Below are 23067 nucleotides of genomic sequence, written 5' to 3'. Positions count from 1 at the left end.
GGGTCTCTAGTGCCCCTTGAGCACAGGCTGGCCAGGGTGGATGTGCCCGCCCCACACTGGTCCAGGGACAGGCACAGGGCCGGGCGTGCTGGGCAAGGAGCCCTCCTGGGGGCGAGCATCGCTGGATGGGAACACTAGACGAGGCGGCAGACCCGTGCCAGCTCGTGAGTTTGACAGACTCTGAGCTCCTTCAGGGCAGGGGTCATGTCATAATGGGTTTTGCATCCTCCCCGGTCCTGGGCAGAGCTGGGGCTCTGGCTCTGTTTGCTCAGGGCACTAATGCTCGAGGCCCTGGCTGGTGCCGTGTGCAGGTGGGTTATGAGGATGCTGGGGCGGAGCTGTCCCCTAAGGACCCCATCCTATGAGTCCCCCAAGGTGCAATCCCTGAGCCCTGTCCTGGAGGCAGGGGAGGAGGGTGGCTGATCAAGGCGGTGGGACATGGGGTCGTCTCTACCAGGTTAGCCAGGAAAGAGGCAGCTCCCATTTTACAGATGGGAAGGGTGAGATGGGCTCCCTGAGTGACACCCTCAGTGTCACACAGAGATTTAAACGTTGCTGGGACATTAGACAAGCCTTTCCCAGCGGCACCAAGTCCCCACCCCTCTCCTGCCCCCTCTGTGCCAGGTTCACACCCTGTTCTGCTATTTAGATACTTTTAGGCTCTGCCCTGAGCAGACTAGAAGCCCCCAGCACACGCCTCTGCTCTGAGGGGCCGTCTGTCCACCTACTTTTCCACTTCCAGGGTCTCTATTCGGGTCACAAAGTTGCTGGGCACGTAGCCTTCTCTTCCTGTGATGAGAGACTTGGCCAACCACCAGTCTCCAGCTCTAGGGAAAGAAAAACAAAACAGGTAGTGGCTCCCACAAGGCTCTCTGGGCAGCTCACAGCCCACAGCATCTCACCCCTGGGAGGCAGAGGATTCGAGAGGCAGGTGGTTGGGCAGAGGGAGGGAACTGGGGCCAGGGGCTCAGTGATGCGGGGTGTCCAGGTCATTCCAACTCGCCAGCATCCCATGGGCCCAAGATGCTCCTGGCCCAGGGGAGGAAAGGGAACAACGCAGCCTCCGGGGGAGGTTTGTCTCCATAGCCTGATCCACCCACGAGGGCCCCAGTCCTCTGGTGAACCACCTTCCTCTCGATTAATGGGACACGTATAGGGTTTGGGGACTGAGTTTGGACTGGACGGGAAAGACAGAAACAAGGAGGGCTGTGGAGGAGAGGACCAACCAGAGCCCACAGATGGTCAAAAGGTCAGGGCCTTCACACTTTATCGCAGAACATAAAGAAATAAAGGAGCCCTCAGCCTCCACAGGACCAGCCCGATGTGTGAGAGAGTAGCTTTAGAGCAGTTTCTGAGAAGAAACTCTGGATAAACTAAAGCTGAATTCACGGGTAGGGTCTCATGCGAGAGCTTGTCTCACAAGGGAGACAAATCTGGACACAACAGACTCCAGCCCAGAGCTGTGATGGAGCAGCCAGGCAAGCGTTGTGAGCATCAGGAGGGCTTCATGGAGGAGGTGACATTAAAGGTGGGTTTTGAAGGAAGAGTAGGGTTTTGACAGCAGAGCAGGAGGTAGTGAATACGAACCCCTACTACTGAGTGACTGGGCTGGGCTGGGGGGCAGGGCACTGGAGAAGATATTCTGGAGGCAGCCGTGCAGGGCGGTGGGTTGGGGGAAAGGTAGGTGGGCCGGGGGTGGGGTCCTGCAGTCACAGGGACGGTGTCCGGGACACTTACTCCTTCAGGATCTGCAGCTTCTCCCCCTTCAGCATCTGCAGGTCCCGGTCGTTCACGGCTTTGTAGTCATACAGGGCCACCACGAAGTGCTCCTCTAGCGTGAACAGGGAAGAGGTGGTCACTGCTTGGGCTGCTAGAGCGATGGTAGGGGCTGGAAAAATCCTGAATATCTAGGGAGATCAGCTGTGTGGACCTGAGGGACGCAGACCCACGTCCGGGAACCATCCCTTATCACTTCGGAGGCCATGACCCTCCCCTCTCTTCCCCTTCTCCCCCTGCCCTCCCTGCCTCTGTTCCAAGGGGAGTAGTGGTCTCGGAACATAGCAGCTGTAACTTTGACCTGTAACGGTACCCAGGGCCCTGTCACAGTGCTCCGGCTGGCAGCACCCAGACGAGCTGCTGGTCCCTGCAACGGAGCGGGCTCCGGAGCTTGGCTTATCGTCTTTCCAATGACCTCTGCTTTTCTGCACAGCTCTGGGGAGCGAAGACCCCCCGCCCCGAAAAAGGTCACCTGGAGACCACTTAGCGTCCCCAGAAGTAGATGACTCAGCTTTGTCACCAGAGTGTAGCTGTTCACCTCCCCTCGGCGGGAAGGGGGGCTGGAATAGATGACAGAGGCCGCCTCCGGTTCTGAGATTCAAGGTCTTGTGCCAAAGGCAGTTGGTTTTACTTCCTTCTCCTGGACTTCCTTCCTGGAGATGCGAAGCCCCCGGCAGGAAGTAAGGATCTCCCCTAATGGTAATTAACCGTGATCCTCAGCACGGATAAGAAACACCAGGCACCAGGTGAGGCCACTAACTGGGTTGCAGCTCTTGACTGACAGACTCTGAGCTCCTTCGCGGAGAGGCCCCATCGTAATTAGTTTTGCATCCTCCGCAGTCCTGGGGCAGAGCAGGGCTCTGGGTTGTTTGTTCAGTGCAGTCGTGAGAGTGCTCTAATGCCTGAGGCCTCCCGGTGCTGGATGCAGGTGGGTTATGAAGATGCTGGGGCAGAGCTCTCCCGGAAGCCCCATCCTGTGAGCCCCCTGCCCCGGCCTGAACCCCCAAGGTCATTCATTATGTCACCTCCACAGTCCGGCCCATCAGAGTGGAAGTGGAGACCAGGGGTGGTTAGAAGGCCGGCAGGGGGCCTTTGAAAGTGGGCTGGGAAACTAGATATGGGAAACTCCATATGGAACAGAGCAAGGGCTGGGATGCAGAGCCATCGGCCTTCGCCCGTGGAGGTTGGGAGCTAGAATTTTTGAAAGCCACGGTTTGACGATGCTGTTTGTATTTGCTGTAACTCTTTTGGTGCTCGTTCGTAGTTTGTAAAGTCTTTAAAAAAAAAAAAAAGCCCACCCAGGCTCAGGTACACTAAATGAGCTGGTGCTTGGCTCCTGGAGGGACACCCTCTAAGGGCAGGTGAAGCCTAGGGCACCTCACTCAGCACCCCCCCAGGCCTCCTCCTCTCCGACCCTCGAGGGCCCATCTTCCCCAGGAAGCCACTCGCATCTCGGCCCCTCTTCCAACTGCACGAAGCCAGGGGCCCGGAGGACGTGGTCAGGGGAGCCTCAGCTGCCAAAGCAGCCCCTTCTTACCTTGGTCCGGGTGCCTGGTGTCAGGAGGGGGCGGAGCCAGGTGATTAAACACGACCTAGAGTGGAAATGCACGTGCTCTGTGTTAGGTCACGGCCCCGAGGCCTGGGCAGGGCAGGAGGGGTGAGACTGCTGCGTGCCAGCTGGAGGGTCTGGGGGAACCTCTCTGCTGGCCCAGGAGGCTGCACAGGTAAATTCTACACATGCTGCCTCAAGCCCCAGGTGCCAGTGCCATGTCCCACAAGCCGGGACCGCCTGCCCAACCACACATGTGGCTGGAGGAGGGGTACGTGGGGATGCCCCAACTTCGTAAGAGGCAGCTGTGGAACTGTGGGAGGAAGCCGTATCACCCAGGTTAAAATCCTGGTTCTTCTTTAAAAGAGAAATTGCAAAAGAGTATTTGCTCTCAAGGGAAATTATTTTAAAAGCATATTTCCCTCAAACTCAACAGATGTATTCCCAGGTATGTACCCTGTAGAGAAACTTTTGCACCGGAAGGCTCCCAGAAAAAAAATTAAAAAAAAAAAATCGTTGAAGTGTGGAAATCACGCTTTGACCAAAAAGATAGACGAATAGACAAACTGGAGCGAGTCATGCAACGAAACCCGGGGCAAGTTCGTGGCTACAGCCCCAGGCATCCCCGTGGATAAAACCCACAAACGTAACAGAGATCCAAAACCCACGTCTCGGACAAATACATGCTGTCTGATTCAAATGATTTAAAGTCCACAATGGGTAAAATCAAACTGAAGAGTGTTTAGAAACACATACATATGTGATCACACCGAAAAAGTGAAGCTAAGGAATGATACACACTCTCAGGATAGTGGGGCCCGGGGTGACGAGGATAGACTGGGGGCAGCAGACAGTCTCAACCGGTCACCTTCTACTTCTGAAGATGACGGAGCTGTGCTGGCTCTTCATTCTGTTCTTTGTTCAACTTGACATATGCGTTACAAATTTTTTTTTTTTTTTTGTGGCCACGCAGCATGTGGGATTCCCCCACCAGGGATCGAACCCGTGCCCCCTGCATTGGGAGCATGGAGTCTTCACCACTGGGGCCGCCAGGGAAGTCTCCAAATATTCTTTTTGTATTCCATATTTATTGAACACAATTCTGAAGTAGGATTTTGCAAAATGGCATGTATAGCGTGGTTCCATTGACAATATAAACATGTAATATAAATAACCCACAGAAAAGGGGTCTGGAGGCAGAAGCTCTGAAGTGCTAACTCCAGGTATCATTGGGCAGTGGAATAATGAGTATTTACGATTTTTTTCCATAATTAATAGATATGATGTGACTTTTTAAAAAGTTCAAAACCTTCCAGGCTCTACTACTTATTAGCATATAACGAACACAGTCGAAGTTGGCGTTTTCCCAGTCGATCATTCATTCATTCAACAAACATTTCATTGCTACCTGCCAAGCCCTGCACTAAATTGGGACACGGATAGATAAGATTTCTCTAAGAAACAGGATTGGCAATCCCCCCTCCCCTCCCCCATCAGGTCACTGTCAGAATAAAGCAATGGCCAGTCGAATGTGCTGGTGAGGGTTGGGGGACCCAGGCATGACTCCCAACTGACCCAAACCAAAAGGGGGTAGGTGGCCGGGCGGGGGAGACACGAACATCATCATCTAAAAGTGCCTCTTTGGGAATGCTACTGTCAAAGGGTGCCAACCGTTTTGTGAACAGACCAGAACTGCATGACAGGCTCCATGAGAACTTGAGGGGCCCCTCCAGTCCTAGGCTGCCTTATCCCAGGACGGCAAGCTGCTTGGAATGCCAGCAGCAGTGCCACGAAAGGGACAATGACCATCAGGAGCTTCTGGGCAGGGGGTGGGGGCAGCAGATGTTGCTAAATGCCCCAGACCCCCCCTCGCCCCACCCTTTCTTCAAGTTGACATTTTTGATTTCCTTTCCTCTTCAAGCCTGCCCGTGTGCATTGAAAACTGGCTAAGGATTACCGGGAGCCCCCTAGGCCAGGTCCTGTGCCTTGCACACCTGCATATGGTCACGTCCCCATCAGAAAGGCATTCTTACTGTACCCATTTTACAGATGTGGACACTGAGGCACAGAGGAGTTAAGTAACCTCCCTGGAAGCACACCGCTCATAGATTTAAGCTCGGCAATCTGGCTGCTAAGCTTGGTACTATGCCACCACTGCGACGTGGGTGGTGGTGGCAGTGGGAGGGGTCTACTTGCTGGTGCCCCGCGTTGTCTAGAGATGGCGCTGGTGCTGGCTGCAGACGAGCAGCAGCCCCCGAGCCGCGCAGGGGAGCTCCGTGTGCCCCTCTCCCACCCCTCCAGCTGCGCACAGCAGTCACTCACCAGGGGCGGCAGTGGTGGGGCCTCTTTGCCCTGGGTGCTGGCCTTCTCGGGGCTCCATCTGCCCTTCCCCTTCTCCTTGACCTGCCTTTTGCTGCTCACCACTCCCATTCTGTCAGAGAGCACACAGAAGATTGGCCATGTGAGTAGGTTTTCAGAGCCTCTGTGCACAAGAGCGTCCCCAAACCCCTTCTGGTTGCCGATTAAAAAGGTGGGGAAGCAGGGGGACAGAGAAGGTCAAAGTCAGAACATGGGGTCAGGAGGGGCTTGGGTGGGCTAAGCTTGCCTCCATCTTTTTTCCCAGAGCAGGAAGAAGTGGCCCAGAGAGGAGAGGCTCCTGGGTTTAGGACACAGAGATGGTCTGGCCTGAGGAAACTACCAGAAACCGCCAGGGTGGATCCCAGGCCCCTGGGGGTAGGAGCCTTGCCGTCTAGAAAGAGGCTGACCAACGTGTCTGGTGGTCTGGGTTTCAGTCTTCACTTGGGAAAGTCACATTCCCTCTCCCGGCCCACGTTAGAACATTCTGAGGTTCTTTCCAGCTCAGATTTTCAGGTGAGATGCTGTAATTTAGGTCACAAAGATAGTACAGGCATCTAATGCCAACTTTTCAACAATATCAGGGAATCTTCTTGAGAGGTGAGTGAAATACGATCAAGATTTTTCTTGGGTAAAGAATCTTCAAATGACAGATGTGGGAAAGACCCCGGGGACCACAGCCAAGAGCATCGCCACTTCACCACCACCCCCATTCCAGGGCCGGCTGTTCAAGGAGAGCTTACTCTTGACTAAGAACTTCACCTATCTTGTATCATCCTTTCAAGTCTCTAAAATAAGTGCAAGTAGGAGGTCTGAGATGTTACGCAGCTGGTTCCCGGTCAAAGAGTCAAGCGATGCAGAGCCAACTGTGGAGCCCTGGCGGACACTAGACCACCACACTTACCCACATTTTGGATAACAGATTATGGGGTTGTACTAGGAAGCGCTGCTGACTTTTATCAGGGGACTATTTAATATCTGTTTATATGATAATTTTCTTCTTTCATTTGTTGATGTAATGAGTTATGTTGATCAATTTTCTGCTACTGAAACATCCTTGCATTCTGGAATATAAGCTACTTCGGGGCTTCCCTGGTGGCGCAGAGGTTGAGAGTCTGCCTGCCGATGCAGGGGGTGCGGGTTCGTGCCCCGGTCCGGGAAGATCCCACGTGCTGCGGAGCGGCTGCGCCCGTGAGCCATGGCCGCTGAGCCTGCGCGTCCGGAGCCTGTGCTCCTCAACGGGAGAGGCCGCAACAGTGAGAGGCCCGCGTACCGCGAAAAAATAAAAACAAAAACAAACAAACAAAAAGCTGTTTGGTTACAGTGCCTTAGTCTTTTTGATACACGGATGGGTCCTATTTGCTAATATTTTATTTTGAATGAAAATCTATATTCCTGAGCGTGATTGTTCTATAAGGAATTAACCTTAAGATGATTCTGGCTTCATAACATACCGGAGATCTCTTCGTCTTTGCTCCTATGATCTTGAATTGTTTAATAACATTGGGGTTATCTGTTCTTTAAAGACTACATGGAACTCAGCTGGTAAGTCATCTGTTCCTGGGACCCTTTTAAATAGTAGATCTCTAAATAAATTTCCAGTTTCTTCCACAGGAATTTGTTGCCACTTTTCCTCCTTCTTGCACCGCTTTGATAATTTATATGATTTATAGGACATCTTTGATTTCCTCTCCATTTCCAATTTACTATGAAGTTTTACATCGTATTGTTTTGTAATTATTTTCATCTCTTCTCTTTCTTGATTATGACTTATTTGATGTTCCCAATATAAATTAAATGTACTTTCAATAATTACAATTTTTAGTTGGATAACATTATCTGAAGGTTTCTATGACCAAACAAAGTCCTACCCTAGCTTTAAAATTATGAAAACGGAGAGTAAAATCAAACCTGCATGAAAGTGGAATAGGAATAGACATATCATCAGTGACACATAATAATTAGAATGCAAACAGATTCCAGTACATACGGAAACTGCATATATGAAAACAGTGGCATTTTAATTCAGTGGAGAGGTGAGGGTTTATTTTAATAAAAGGTATTGGGGAAATAGCTATCTACCTAGAACAAAATACAATTGGATGCCAATCTCACGCCATATTAAAAAAATAAATTCCAGGTGTATTGAAAAAATATATTAAAAATTAAACAATTTTAATTGGAAGAAAATTTAGGAGACCATACATATGACGCAGAGCTTGGAGATAACAATTGACAAAGATGGAATAGCTAGAAGCTGAGAGAGGACAAAAAGACATATTCATAACAAAAGGACAGATTCATAAATGTTAAAGGTACTACACAGTAAAAGAAACCATCATGAAGATCAGCAATAGATTGGGGGAAAGATTTGCAAAGCATATGGCAAACAAATGTCCACTTATACGCAGAGGTCATGAAATTTGGCCAGAAGTATGGGTTTAGCATATAATCTACTCGATACAAAAATGAGTAAAAATTATAAATAGACAATCCATCCAACACAAATCCAAATCACTAAATAGGCATGTGAAAAATGTTGAAATTACTTACCAATTGGAAAATGCAAATCAAAGTTACAAGAACGTTGCATCAATAAGATGGGGAAATATATAAGAGGAATGGTAGAGGGAAGAGATATGGGAACATATGTATATGTATAACTGATTCACTTTGCTATAAAGCAGAAACTAACACACCATTGTAAAGCAATTATACCCCAATAAAGTTGTTAAAAAAAGAAAAAAAAGAGGAATGGTAATACCAATTGTTGATGGTAAAGAAAAGGAAAATTGTGTTTTCTTACATTTCTGGTACAAAACTATTTATTATTTCATCTGTTCTTTCCCACTCCATTTCTAAGATGAAACCTCTGTGACGTCTGGGATCTTTGCATTATACGTTGTTAATCCAAATTGCTAAAACAGTGCCTGGTACAGAGTAAGTGCTTAATAAATATTGAACAAATAAAATATGAAATATTGCCAAACTTGTAGAAAGCAATCTCTCAAGTTCTATTAAAAGGAAAAACTACACATACCTTTCGATTTACAATCCCACTTCCAAGAATCTCACTGTGTACTAAGACATCCTTATATAGGAATATATGAGATACAAACACGTTTATTGCCACAATAATTGTAGCAACAAAAAACAAAACAAAAGAAACTTTGTAACTGCTCACCAACTGGGGAATTGTTGAGTAAATCTGCACTTTAAAAGTCTCTAAAATATTATGCATCTATCAAAAAGAACATGTTAGATCTTTACCAGCGAGGCTAAGAGGAATTGCTACAACATATAGTTAGGTGGGAAAAGCAGGATGTGAAGAAGTGAGGCTGTCCCATATTCGGAAAAACCAAAGAATGAGACAAGAAACCCCTATGTAGGCACATGCACGTGTTTTTATATTACATGGAAATAGGTTTGGGAGGGTAAACACGAAGGTGTTTACTTTGGTGATTGGTGGAGGAGGTAGAGACAGAAGGGGAGGCAGAGACAGAAAGGGAGGAAGCACGCCCACACCCAACAGAAAAAACAGCAAATTAAAAAAAGTGTGTGTGTGGGTGTTAATGCAAAGCAGGACTCCAAAAAGATATTTCCTAAAGTGTTAATATTGTTTATCTCAAGTAATGAGACCTCGTGTGAATTTTACCTTCTTTCCTATGATTTTATGTATTCCTTGAATCCTTTAACAGGAAACATAATCTTATTGGTACAAGCAGAAAATGAAAAGAGATGTGAATGCCTTGCCGGGGACCAGAAGGGGCGTAAGGCCTGGACTCGGGTCAGCCCCAGCTCTGGAGAATGGCTGCCTGGGCCTCAGGCCTTTCCTCCCTCTCCCACCCAGCCTCCTGGAGCAATGAAGCGTCAACCAGACTGCCACCAATTTTAAACTTCCTGGGCAGACCTTTATGTCCACTTAAATAGCAGAACTGAACATCTACATAACTTGACAGGAAGTAAAATTCCTCAGATTAAATCACCACTACTTACACTTCCTCGTCCTTTGACTCCTTAGCAGTGTGTATACAGATGCTTTTCCATGGGTTTTATAAACACACCGGTTCTCTAGGGTCCCTCCACCCCAGAGGCTCTGACGGGAGCCTGAGTTACCCAGGAAGCCATGTGACAAGCAGAGCTGTGTCCGCGTGCTTGGGCTGCCACCCCGCTGTGATATTTTAGCAGTTTCAGGCTGGGTGGAGCCAGGAAACAAACGCAGCGTCCACGCAGAAGCCCAAGGCAACATGTGCGGCTCCCTGGGTGTTCAGGGGGCTTTGCTGCACTTAGAGGGCACTGGCCTCCTCCCAGCGGTGAAGGATGGATGGGAGAAGGATGTGAGTTGTGTGTGTGTGTATGTGTGAGAGAGAGAGTGCACACACGTGCACCTGCGTGTGTCTGTGAGTGCATGACAGAGCAAGCATGTGAATGCACCCATGTGTGTGTGTGTGTGTGTGTGTGTGTGTGTAGTGCAGGGGGTAGGGGTTAGAAAGAGGAGGGGATGTTGGGGGAGGCGACCTCTGCTTGTTTATTTGAAATGAATTAGACGCCCCTGCCCACCTTAACCAGAGCAGGGAGATCAATGTAGGCCCCCGGGGAGACGCTGAAAACCTGAAACAGGGGCTTCCCTGGTGGCGCAGTGGTTGAGAGTCTGCCTGCCGATGCAGGGGACGCGGGTTCGTGCCCCGGTCCGGGAAGATCCCACATGCCGCGGAGCGGCTGGGCCCGTGAGCCATGGCCGCTGAGCCTGTGCTCCTCAACGGGAGAGGCCACAACAGTGAGAGACCCGCGTACCGCAAAAACAAACAAGCAAACAGACAAAACCTGAAACACAGCCTCAGCCTGGCAGGGGATGTGGCAGAGGCAGTAACTAAAAATAGAGAGACTGGAAAGCCTTTATTCACAGTGGCCAGCATTTCACAGGATGAAAGCACTTGACATATATGATTCATTCAATATTCATGTAGCATCCATAGGGTGGTTACAATTACAATAACTCCCCTACACACGAACGAGTTCCTCTCCGACAGCGCTGTCGTAAGTCCAAAACAGCCTAGGTACCCAACTAACACAGTCGGCTATATAGTACTGTACTGTAATAGGTATATAATGCTTTTCACACAAATAATACATAAAAAGCAAACACAAAAAATAAACATTTTCAATCTTACAGTCCAGTTCCTTGAGACGTACAGTAGTCCAGTACAACAGCTGGCACCCAGGGGCACGTTCGCGTCTTTGAAAGTTCTCAGCTTGACGGCTCGTATGTAGGGGACTTAACTGTATTCTCATTTCACAGCTGAGGATGGAGTGGCAAGGTGGCTTGTTAAGGTCACACTGAAGGTGACAGAGCCAGGTGCTGGAGGGGGTTCTCAGCCCCCACGCTGCCCCTGACCTCCCCGCCCAAATCAGGTACATGGGTGCCCCGCCTGGGGCTCCATCCCCTGGGCCCACAGCTCAGGCTCAGACACAAAGTCCTCTCCTTTGTGGAGGCTGCACCTGCCTCCAAAGCCCTCCTGCCGGGAGGAAAAACCTCTAGGGAGCTGCTGGATGGGGGAGGTCTGGAATTCCAGGCAGAGCCTCGTACAGCCATCTCCCTCCTCCCTGGCTCTGGGGGGAGTGGGTGGTCCAAGCAAGCTGGGCTCAAAAGCAAGCCACGAATTGACTGTGTGAACCTGGGCAAATCACATCACCTAGGCTCAGTCTCCTGACCTATAAAATTGGGAAGTATGAAACTACTCCCCATTTTCATACATAAAGACTTCCTGAGAAAACATACTCAAAGGTGAATGCCGAAAAAAGCCAAACAATGGACTTTCCTGTTTGGGGGTGAAGGGGCAGTTCTGTTTCTGTGGAAATTAAACCAGGTTTCAGTGCACTTTTCTGCTTGCAATGCCCTATGGGTGCGATTCCTTCATCCCGATCCTGGCTTTATAGAATGCCATATCTTTAGCATGTTTTTAAACAAAAACTAATAACGTGTCAATTATGTCTTGCCTATTTGGCAAATCTTTGTCTATTTTTAGCCTTTCACAGATGTCTTTTAATTATGCACTTACCCATGATTACAGGCGTAATTCCAATGACTACTTGTGTAAAATTAGGGGGCAGATGCACCAAAACATTAAAACAGTTGTGCACACACTATTACCCAGATGAAAATGTTGTCCTGCCAAGACGGAGCTGTTGGCAGGCGGGTGGCAGTCCATTCACCAGCTGACGTGCTCAAGTCCGAATTCAACACATGGAAAATGTTTGGGGATGTTGACACATAATGCACAGCTACATAGGTTTTTTAGAGTTCAAGGACCAACAGCCCGTACATAAATCACGTGGTTGTCATGTGGACCAAACAACATGAGGGTCAGAAAGGAACGAGAGCAGAGAGGGTGCTAAATAAATTCTAACTAGAGGATGAACTGGGTGACAGAGGAGAGCTTCATGGTGCCCTAAGCTACCACTGGGGTCCTTCGGGATTTCCTAACCTTTCCTTTGGGGGTGAGAGCCTGGGTGGTGGTGTGCAGACCCAGGGCCCATCCTGGGGGTTGGACGTCGTGGTGAGACGCCAGGCTGTCATTGGCGAGTTCCTTCTGCCCTCGTGGAACATTTGTCTACTTCCAAGCATTCCAAGGCCTGCCCCCCACGAATCCACTAGTGCAATGCCCATTTCCTAGAGAGTACAGTGATGGGCCTATGACTCTAAACTAAAGAAGAGGCCAAAGAACTTGAATTGAAACTTATTTTTCGAGTCTCAAGTTCAGGATAACTCAACTTGAATGAGGCTATATCACCTTTGCCCATATCGCTCCCCCCACATGTGATCATGAAACAGCTGTAGTGTTGGCTCTTAGAAACTATATTCTTGTGTTCATTCAGTCACTGTCAACCATGTACTGTGTCAGACACAGCGAAGACATAGAGATGAAACAAGGAAGGCGTCCGTTCTCGGGGGACGATAAGCGGTGAGACGTACACTCAAGTCACAACAAGCAGGGTAGGCAGGTGACGTACAGAAGAGAGGTCTTGTGAGCGCAGCAAGAAGAAATCACTTCCACCTGGAAGAAAACACTAGGTAGTCCTTAACGGATGGCTCAGATATCACTTTTTTAGATTAAAACTATGTTTAATGAAAACTTCCTAAATATAAAAATAAAGAGTATAATGAACACCTCCATACTCATCCCCCTAGATTCACCAGTTATCTTTAGAAATTGTTTTCTTTTTTTTTAATTATTATTATTTTTTAACCAGATGTTCATTTTTAATTATTATTTATTTATTTATTTGGCTGCGTTGGGTCTTCGTTTCTGTGCGAGGGCTTTCTCCAGTTGTGGCAAGCGGGGGCCACTCTTCATCGCAGTGCGCGGGCCTCTCACTATCGTGGCCTCTCTTGTTGCGGAGCACAGGCTCCGGACGCGCAGCCTCAGCGGCCATGGCTCACGGGCCCAGCCGCTCCGCGGCATGTGGGATCTTCCCAGACCGGGGCTCGAACCCGTGTCCCCTGCATTGGCAGGCGGACTCTCAACCACTGTGCCACCAGGGAAGCCCTAGAAATTGTTTTCTTGATTGAAGTACTTTAGGTGTTTTAAGACAAATCATTTTATAAATAAAGGATTGAAACTTTGAAATGAAATGAAACTCATGGCTTGAAACATGCTGTGTCACCTCCACATACTCTGCACGTGTCTTTAAAACATGGAGACATTTTCTCACAATGTCGTTATCACACCTAACAAAATGAGCAATAATTCTGCGGTTTTATGTAACATCCAATCCGCAATCAATTTCCCCAGTTGTCTCAAAAATGCCTTCTTGCTGTTGGTTTGTCCTATCCAGGGTTCAAACAAGCTTCACACATGCTATGGGATGGTTGAGTCTCTCTCAAGTCATCTTTACTGGAACTGCCCCCCAGCCCCTGCTTAGGTTTGTTTCATGCCACTGAGTTATCGGATCCAGAGTGGTGGTCCTGTGGAATGTTCTGCGTGCTGGAGTTTGCATCCTCGTGGTGGCTCACAACCTGCTGCTCTACCTACCTCTTCCTCACACATAGAACTAACTCTGCCGGGTCCACTACATCCAGGTTCAGCTTTTCCTGGTAGGGATGCCTTATGAGGGTGACGTGAGCTCTGTGTCACAACCTATCTGGAGGCCCAACTGTCCAGCGGCACCGCTTCAGTGATGCTGAGATAGATCTGGGTTCAGGTGATGCTGGTTTGATCCTTCCATCGATCATCTCCTCATCAACATTTCAACTAATGGTTCCATGAGGGGTCACTAAATATTGATGTGCTAATTCCAGCGTTCCTTCCACGCTTGTTAGTTGGGAGTTGAGAGAGTAAAGGATGAGAGCGAGAGAACACCAGAAAAAAAATGCCCTGCATAATTCCACCAGGGCTGGGTAGTATCTACATATACAGAAATGGTGCTTTCCCAAAGACGTCGACGCAAGAACCTTGTTCAGAGTTTTCCACTGGCTGGATTCTAATGCTAAAATTAGTCAAGAAACCACAGTTAACACCTTGTGCGATATTTTCAATACTAGTAGAATATTTGCCCAGTGCTAGCACAGGACCCACTGTAGAGTTGTAACTCCTGCCTGAGTACATCAGGGCCACTGGGCGAGCTAGCAGTGGACTTGGACTTGTGTGTGCCCTTGGTCAAAGCGGTTGCCAACTTAGGCCCAGTGGAGAGGAGACACACATATGGCTATTTCAATTTTGTAAACTGAAAATATTTCAGCAGTGGAAATTCACTCCCCGCAATGGTAAAGTTGATCAAAATGATTTTCAGGTGGTAAGACGTTTGAGGGTGCTGAGCAAAACTTCAGGAAGGAAGACAGCCTTCTTGTGACAATGTGTTAAGTAAAATATAGACACATGCTTCCTGTGTCACCTACCTTTGATTCTGCTGACATAGGCAAGCTTGAAATTTGTTAGGCAATTAGGCGGAAAATGGCACCATGATGATATTTAAATTCTTGTGATAATTACTAGCTTGTGAATAAAATTCTTTTATTGGGAGACACCATGTACATTTATACTAAAAAAAAAAAACCAACAACCACGGGCTTCCCTGATGGCGCAGTGGTTAAGAATCTGCCTGCCAATGCAGAGGACACGGGTTCGAGTCCTGGTCAGGGAAGATCCCACATGCCGTGGAGCAACTAAGCCCGTGTGCCACAACTACTGAGCCCGCGCACCGCAATTACTGAAGCCTGCGTGCCTAGAGCCCGTGTGCTGCAACAAGAGAAGCCACCGCAATGAGAAGCCCACGCACCTCAACGAAGAGTAGCCCCTGCACGCCGCAAACAGAGAAAGCCCGTGCTCAGCAACAAAGACCCAGTGCAGCCAAAAATAAATAAAAAGAAAGTAAATGAAAAAAAATAAGCAAACAAAAAACACACAGTAGTGATAAGTAAAACATGCTACCCATATGTCGAAACAAACAAACAAAAAAACTACTGGTGTATTTGGTACTGATGGGACCATGGATCTTAATCTACTTTTAAGTTTCTATTTTTTTTGCATTGATTTTATTAAAAACTTAAATCATGAGTTCACTTCCTAATGGAGTCAGTTATGATTCTTTAGCACAGTAGTTCCTAAGCTTGCATTATCAAAGCTGGGAGTTTACAGCCAGTTTGAGGCCCAGTCCCAGCAGTTCTGACACGTAGGTCCAGCCTGGAGCCCCAGGATCTGCATTTTTAATTACTGCCCTGACCATGCTGATGCAGACAGGTTCATCAACCCCACTTCATGAAGACCCTTTCTTTCATTTGGCTGCATTTCTGGAGTATTACTTGCAAAAAGGATTAAAAGATAGTCCTGAAAAAAAAAAAAGAAAAGATAGTCCTGAAGACCTTGGGTATTTCTTCATATGAGTCCCTCATAAATAACGCTTGTAGTTTTCCTGCCTGTGATCCTCTTGTCTTTAAAAGGAATGACTTTTGTTTGTCCTCCATACACATGTCCCTCAAAACAACCCTGTGAGCTGAACAGAAACCCCATCCTCGTCCTCAGGAGGCTGAAGACGGAGGTGAAGAAACAGAAGCAACTGAACAGGGATTTGTGTCACATCTCTGACGGGAAGCCTTGTTCTCTCAAGCTGAGGCTCACAGGTGTCTTCCCAGATGCGCGTCTGTTCACGACCTGAATTGCTTTCAAAGGCACTAGCCATCATCAGTCCTTTTGAGCCGCCTCTCCAATGTTTATTATGCACAACTCAGAGGTGGAATTTGTAAACAGAAGGGAGGCTTGTGCAGAGAAGCACCTCTACCAGGCTTGAGGGGGCAGGGAGACATTCGGACTGAAAAAGCTGGCTCTATTTTATGCTTGCAAACAGGAAATTGGAAAAGGTTAAAGACAGAAAGAAAAGAAAAGAAAAAAAAGAAAGGTCTTAGGTTCCTGATATATATATATTTTTTTCCCGGTACGCGGGCCTTTCACTGCCGTGGCCTCTCCCGTTGCAGAGCACAGGCTCCGGACGCGCAGGCTCAGTGGCCATGGCTCACGGGCCCAGCCACTCCGCGGCATGTGGGATCTTCCCGGACCGGGGCACGAAGCCGCGTCCCCTGCATCAGCAGGTGGACTCTCAACCACTGCGCCACCAGGGAAGCCCCCCCTGACATTTTTTGGGTTAACTGTAATTATTGTGAGACATGGATGTCCGGCTAGAGGCACAGAGATCTAAAATTAACTTATAAAACTCTTTGTGGTAGGATTTGCCTATCACAGGGGAGCATGAATACTAATGATTACTAGCACTGGACCTAGTATTCCTTCCTACTCAAGGCTGGACACTCTGCCATGTGCTTTACATATAGTATATCTAGACCTGACAGTAGACATACTCCTTCTCATTTTATAGATGAAGAAACTGAGGCTCAGTGAGGTCTAAAGACTTGATCAAGACTGTACACCGAGTCAGAGACTAACATTTAAAAACCAATTCTCTGGCTTCGAAATCTGGCTGAATCTACTGTGTTCCAAAGTATGTGAAGTAATGTAAATGAAACACTTGTGATGACATCTGTGAAAAACATAAAAATGATTAGAAAATTATGTATAAGTAATAAGTGATAAACAAGTAAAAGTAGATTATGGTAGGATTTTAGAGCAGGATGCAGGTTTTAGAGATTGTAGACATAGCAGCAATAGAAAAAGAAAATAAAGTGAAGTGCTTTCAATAAATAAAGAGAAATAAAACTAGAAAAAGAACAGGGCACAGCAAACTGTGAGACAACTGACCACATTAAGTGGTCAAAAAACACATAATTGGATTATCAGAAAAGGGATGGAAGAGAAAAAAAATTGAAATGAAAGATGGAAATTCCAAATTTGATGAAAACTATAAACCCAAGGATTCAAGAAAGTCACTCAACCTCATGTATGAAGAAAACCACATCAAGTTACATCATGATCAAATTGCTGAAAACTAGTGGTAAAGAAAAAATCCTAAAAGCTGCTAAAAAAGATACATTATAGTTCTAGAAAAAAAATCATAGGGGAAAATCTTTGTGATCCTGGCTTAGGCAAAAAAAAAATCTCTTAGAACTTAAAAGCATGTAAGCATGAAAGAAAAAATTGATAAATTAGACTTTTCCAAAGTTAAAAATATCTGCACTTTAAAAGACACTATTAAAGAAATGAACACGTAAAACACAGACAGGGGAAAATGTTTGAAAAACATATATCTGATATAAGAGTATATAAATAACTTTTTCAATGTAATAAAAGAAGGCAAAAGTTCAACTTAACAAATACTTGAATAAAGAAGATACTATATGGGGAGTATGAAAATATTGTATCTGGGACTTCCCTGGTGGGCCAGTGGTTAAGAGTCCTCACTTCCACTGCAGGGGGCAAGCCTTCCATCCCTGGTTGGGGCACTAAGATCCCTCATGTCGCGTGGCACGGCCAAAAAAAAAAGAAAGAAAAAGAAAATATCCTACTAAGGGCAAAAAGAAAAAAAAGGGAGAACTTTGCTTCAGTCTTTCTTGAATAATTAATTACATTTTTGGAAAGGCAATCATGCTTTTTGCCCAGCAAACCTTGAAAGTGAATAATCTGGACTCATCTATAAGATGAGCAAAGGCAAAAAAGCCAAAAATTCTTTTATGAAAGCAAGTTCCTGAATGATTTTATATTAAATAAGTTGAACTGTATAACTTACTTACAATAGTGCCTTGACACATAGTAAGCACTCAATAAATGTCAGTTATTATTATACCATGGCTTGATAATATATTATTATACAGACCCCCAAACCATCAAGAAATACTTATATTTGTTTATTTAGAAGCTTGTGTGATTTGGGGCAAGATTTTTAAATCTCGCTGAGCCTCAGTTGCTTTATCTATAAAATGGGGCTAGGGATATGTTTCCTGCTTGCCTTAAAGGATCAAGTGAAAATCATTTAAATAATATGTAAACTTTAAAGTACCATACATAATAAAAATCTCTGTTAAGACCAAATAATAAAGCCTAAAAATTTAGAACTGTCCATCTTCCAGACTATCCATCTCCCTACTGGATAACTAATATGTCATCAGGTGGATTTCAGTGCAGTGGTTTTTATTTTTATTTTTTTCAGTGCAGTGTTTACAGTGAAGTTTTTTTTTAAACATCTTTATTGGAGTATAATTGCTTTACAATGTTGTGTTAGTTTCTGCTGTATAACAAAGTGAATCAGCTGTATGTATACATATATCCCCATATCCCCTCCCTCTTGAGTCTCCCTCCCACCCTCCCTATCCCACCCCTCTAGGTGGTCACAAAGCACAGAGCTGATCTCCCTGTGTTACGCAGCTGTTTCCCACTAGCTATCTATTTTACACTTGGTAGTGTATATATGTCAATACTACACTCTTACTTCGTCCCAGCTTACCCTTCCCCCTCCCTGTGTCCTCAAGTCCATTCTCTACGTCTGCATCTTTATTCCTGTCCTGTCCCTAGGTTCTTCAGAACCTTTTTAAAAATTTTATTTTTTAGATTCCATATATATCCGTTAGCATACGGTATTTGTTTTTCTCTTTCTGACTTACTGAGTCAAGATTTTTACATGCTAACGATGATATTGATTAGACCACATTAAGAAATGATAATAAGTTCTGGAAAAGAGCTAAGGAAACACCCAACATGATTTTCTTGGGTGTTGGTCCCTGGGTCTGATTGAAGAGCTAGTCTTCATTCATGGCGTAGCCCATCCATCATCCTGGCACCCTGTTTCCATTACGTCGCCCCCTCCTCTGGCCCACGGCACTTCTTACAGCACCAATCACAGTCCTTTGGGCCTTCTGTTTAACGCCTGCCTTCTAAATTAGACTTTGTGAATGCCTCAAGGGAAGGGGCTTTTTAAAATTTTTCATCTTTGTATCTCCAGGACCCATCTCAGCACTTGGAACATATTCTAATATGCAGTAGAGCTTTCTCTTCTTTGGAATGAATGAATGAATCAGAGAGAACCCAAATATAAGAAAATGCCTACTGATCCACTTCCCCCTAATATCCCGCTGCCATAAAGAGTAATCAGTTTAATTTACCAGGACTATAGTAAAAAGATGCCATTTATACCAAAAGCCAGTGTTATTCTGTGTACTGATTATCGAACCCTAGCCAATACTATGTGGTCAACAAGGCACATTGATTTAATGTTTAATATTGTGTTACATCTAAGCTGTCCAAAATGAAATAATTTACTCTTTTTTTATTGCATGATTATTTCCCATATTTCAGGAAGTCTTTCCCCTTTAACGGCTGCCAATTTTCAGGAATAATAAGTGGTTAACTTAGCAGAGATTCTCAGAGGAAACAAGGAGACCTGAGATTGAATTTTGCCCCATCGTCTTGCCTCCAGGTATGCACGCTTGTGTTTAAGGAGATTCAGGACAGGATTACTAAGAGAGAAAGGGAATCAAACACATTTAGGAAGCCAAAGTCACTTAAGGGTGCCAAATAGTTTGTTGTTACTAAAAACATCTGTTTGAAGAGAAGAGGCCCCTTGGTATTCAGGAAGTCATGGGTTGAAGTCTCCCACCCGTTGGGTTGAACTGTTGGGTTTGGTCTCTTGGATTTCAAAGTTTCTTTGGCTCCTTAAGCCTTGAGTGATAACATTTCCTGTGATAAACTCAGCTCATCTCTTATGGTTAATTAACCAACCACAAATATTTCTGTGTCAGGCCAACTCCCTGGAGAGAAATGCAAGGCCAAAACATTTCCTCTTGTTAAGAACCAAGGATGGCCATGATCATGGCAGAGCCTCTTATTTGAACACATTAGCAATTGGCTTTGGTTAAAGAAGTAAAAAGAGAAGCAATTCTCTCAACCATAAGGCACTTTAGCACAATGGGTACACACACGCAGAGCTGGCAGTGAGACAGGCTTGGGTTCGAATCCAAGGTTCCCCAGATGAGGATCATATGGTCACCATTCCACGCCTGGACTTCCTGTATGGAGACACAGATCTTTCGGATTCTTTTATTTCAACCCCAGACTCCCAAAAGGGGGTGGGAGGGAAGGAGAGAGAGAGAAAGAGAGGTCTGTTGTTTTTAAAAACATTTTGGGGGCCACAGCCTCCTTTGAGAATCTGACGAAACTACAGACACCTCCCCCAGCAAATAAACTTATGTGCACACATGTCCAATTGTGTGTTCATTTTCAGGACGCTTCTTCCCCAAAATCCTCACAACGATTCATGGACCCCTGATTAAGAATCGTGGTTTAGACTATGGGACAAATGAGGCCAAAGCCTTGGGTTTTGTTTCCTTATGAGTCATTTCATTTCACAGAGAGGAAAGTCTGTTTTCCGGCCAAAGACCACATCAGTAACCCTGGTCAGCGAATATAGTTGCTGACAACAAGGGAGCTAGATGAGAGGATGAAAACTCAGGCCACTATCACCACGGCTTCAAATGCAAGTCCAAGTCCACCCCACTCCACCCCCAAATAAGCATTCAGTCTCCCTATATAACTGTCGTTCCTCGGAAGGACTAGGAAAGAATACTCTTTGGCTGAGTGACGTAGTTCAGAATGACTTTGCAAGCTACATGTTATTTTGTTTTTAATCATAGCCCTCTAGGATGTTTAAAAAAGGAAACGAAATGTTCAGTTTGAAATACAGTTAACACAATGAAATATCACGCAGCTTCAAAAATGGTCACTGTGAAGACATGTAGCCATGGGAAAGATGCTTATGTTAAGATGAAAGAAAGAAAGCAAGGAAAAAACCTCCAGAATCCAAAGGTCTCTGTCCCTTATGATTCCAGCAATGAGAAGCTACATCGTATGAACCAAGACAAGCAAGTCTTGGGTAGAAATCAGAGGTTAGTGGAATTATTGATGGCTCATATCTATTTCCAAAAGTTTTTTGGTATTATATGATTCTTATAGCTTTAAAGAAAGGAGGTAAATGATAACTCTGTACGAAATCAGCCTATTCTTCCAAATGGCTGTGGCGGATCTCCTGCTTCTAAGTGGCCCGGCCCTTTCTGTGGCTTCCCTGTGAGCAGGTGAAGAAGGAAGGCCCCCCGCAGACCTGGTCAGAGCTCCGCAGACCTCACGGAGCACAAAACCCCAGGCTGCAACTGGAAGAGCAGAGAGAGCGCATCCTTATTCCTAGGCTTGGGTCCTCGTCATCCGAGTCTGGGCTGACAGGGAGACTGGTTCCTGCAAACAGCATGAGGAATTTCATGTCTAAATGTACGTGACCTTCTGCTTTTTAGATTCCCCCATCCACAAGCAGAGTCAGAAGTAAAGGACACACCCAGGTGACAGACCACTCCCCTGCCAAGCTGGAAATAGACACAGGGCCCCCGCAGGGTCCGCATGGGTCCTGGGAGTTTAGCTACTCTCACAACAGCCACCAAGAGAAAATTGCCCAGGATCTTCCTGCAGTGCAACCAGCCTGGGGGGGGCGGGGGGGGGCGGGGCAGAGCGGCAGCAGCTTCATCAATAAAGACTTGACCTTCTTAAGGTCATGGTCAGCGCACTAGTCATTAGCATGGAGGCTTCACAGCCCAGCTCTGACCTCAGGCCTGGCTCACGTCCCTCAGGCGAGCTCCTAACCGCCTCCCTCTCATATCTGCAGCCCTGCAGCTGGGGGGGTCGTGAACAGCGAGAGCCGCCATCACCACATCCTTCACATGTGGCTTTTCCTTCCCAAAGCGCTCAGCACAAGCAGGGCTGCCCTCCTTCTGCAGCTCCTCCACCGAGGCTCTGCTGGCCTCTAGAGAGATGAGTGGCTACCTCGTCTGATGGCCCCGAAGCCCGTGGCAGGACCTGGGTGACAGCCCCGTCACAGACAGATCAGATAGGGGTGGGCACAGCGGGTGCACATCTGACCTCACAGAGACTCTCGTTTCTGAGCCCTCGGGGACTCGTGTGAGTCTGGCTTAGCGCACGTGGATGTGGATGCCAGGGTGTGGCACCCTGACAGCCTTGACCCGGGGCAGAGGCCGGAATAAGACATCCCAGCAGCGGCCTGCGTGGATAGAGAAGTAGGATCAGATAGGCCGCCTCAAAGGCCTGATTCCCTTGAGCTCCCCACCCCCAACCTTGGACCCAACCCTGGAGAAAGGGGGAGGGTGCTGAGCTCCCTGGGGGGGTTTTCCACTACCCAGCAGAAACGAAGATGCTCAGACTAGATGGTCTGTTTTTGCACACTGAGTGTGGCTGAGATTCATACCCTCCCACATGGCTCCACGCTCTGTCCTGACCCCCCTGAGCCCACCAGACATCCTTCCAGAGGCAGCAACACCTTCATCATAAACTTGCTCAACCCGTGCTGCTACGGTCTGTGAAGCTGGCGTCCTTGTCAACAATTTCAAAGGTTCCCCTTAGCGCCATTGTTCTCACAAGCCTGACATTCTTCTTCTTCTTTATTTGGGGGTGGGGGGATAATAAATGAGCCAAATACTTATTCCTGAGTGTTCCCAGGCTGTGCGGCCTTGGGAAAGTAAAAGAGAATAAAGCAAGGAAACAAACTCAGCACCGCGCTGTCCTCCCCTTAGGTCGGCAAGCGCGGCATGGGAAAGCTTCAAGGCAGTCTTCAGGCCAGACAGACGGAAGTGAAGAGTGACGAGGTCCAGCCCGAGGGCCAGGCCAGTCACTGATGATCTGTGTGACCTCATGAACGGTACTCTGCTCTCTGGGTGTGTGGCTGGGAGTTGGCGATACAACTGGGGTGTGTAAATGGGACCTGGGATGGAGACTGTGCCACCCAGCTTGAAGCCCAAAGTCCTTTCTCTTAAGCTCCCTGCTGGGCTCCATGGAGGGAGCCTCTAGCCAGGCCCGGGTGGAGGGGAACGGCCATAAGAAGCTCGCGAGATTTTAGAGCTGGACCTTCGAGGTCCCACAGGATCTCTCCCTGGGGAGATGGGCATTTCCGGCAGA

At 47.0% G+C, this 23067-nt stretch overlaps 1 protein-coding gene across 1 annotated transcript in view; it reads right to left on the bottom strand.

Annotated features, from left to right (window-relative positions):
- The window catches only part of BLK (BLK proto-oncogene, Src family tyrosine kinase), a 45634-nt gene that overhangs the window by 13195 nt on the left and 9372 nt on the right, over positions 1-23067 (bottom strand). The window contains exons 2-5 of the mRNA XM_032636139.1: positions 5648-5756; positions 3314-3368; positions 1738-1831; positions 729-827 (exon numbers count right to left, since the gene is read on the bottom strand). Of these exons, the coding sequence (XP_032492030.1) occupies positions 729-827; positions 1738-1831; positions 3314-3368; positions 5648-5755 (356 nt within the window). The 5' untranslated portion in view covers position 5756. The remainder of the gene's footprint in view (positions 1-728; positions 828-1737; positions 1832-3313; positions 3369-5647; positions 5757-23067) is intronic.

The sequence above is a fragment of the Phocoena sinus genome, chromosome 6, assembly GCF_008692025.1.
Source record: "Phocoena sinus isolate mPhoSin1 chromosome 6, mPhoSin1.pri, whole genome shotgun sequence".
NCBI lineage: Eukaryota > Metazoa > Chordata > Mammalia > Artiodactyla > Phocoenidae > Phocoena > Phocoena sinus.
The sequence above is the reverse complement of the archived record's forward strand: the minus strand, read 5'-3'. Positions and strand labels throughout refer to the sequence as shown.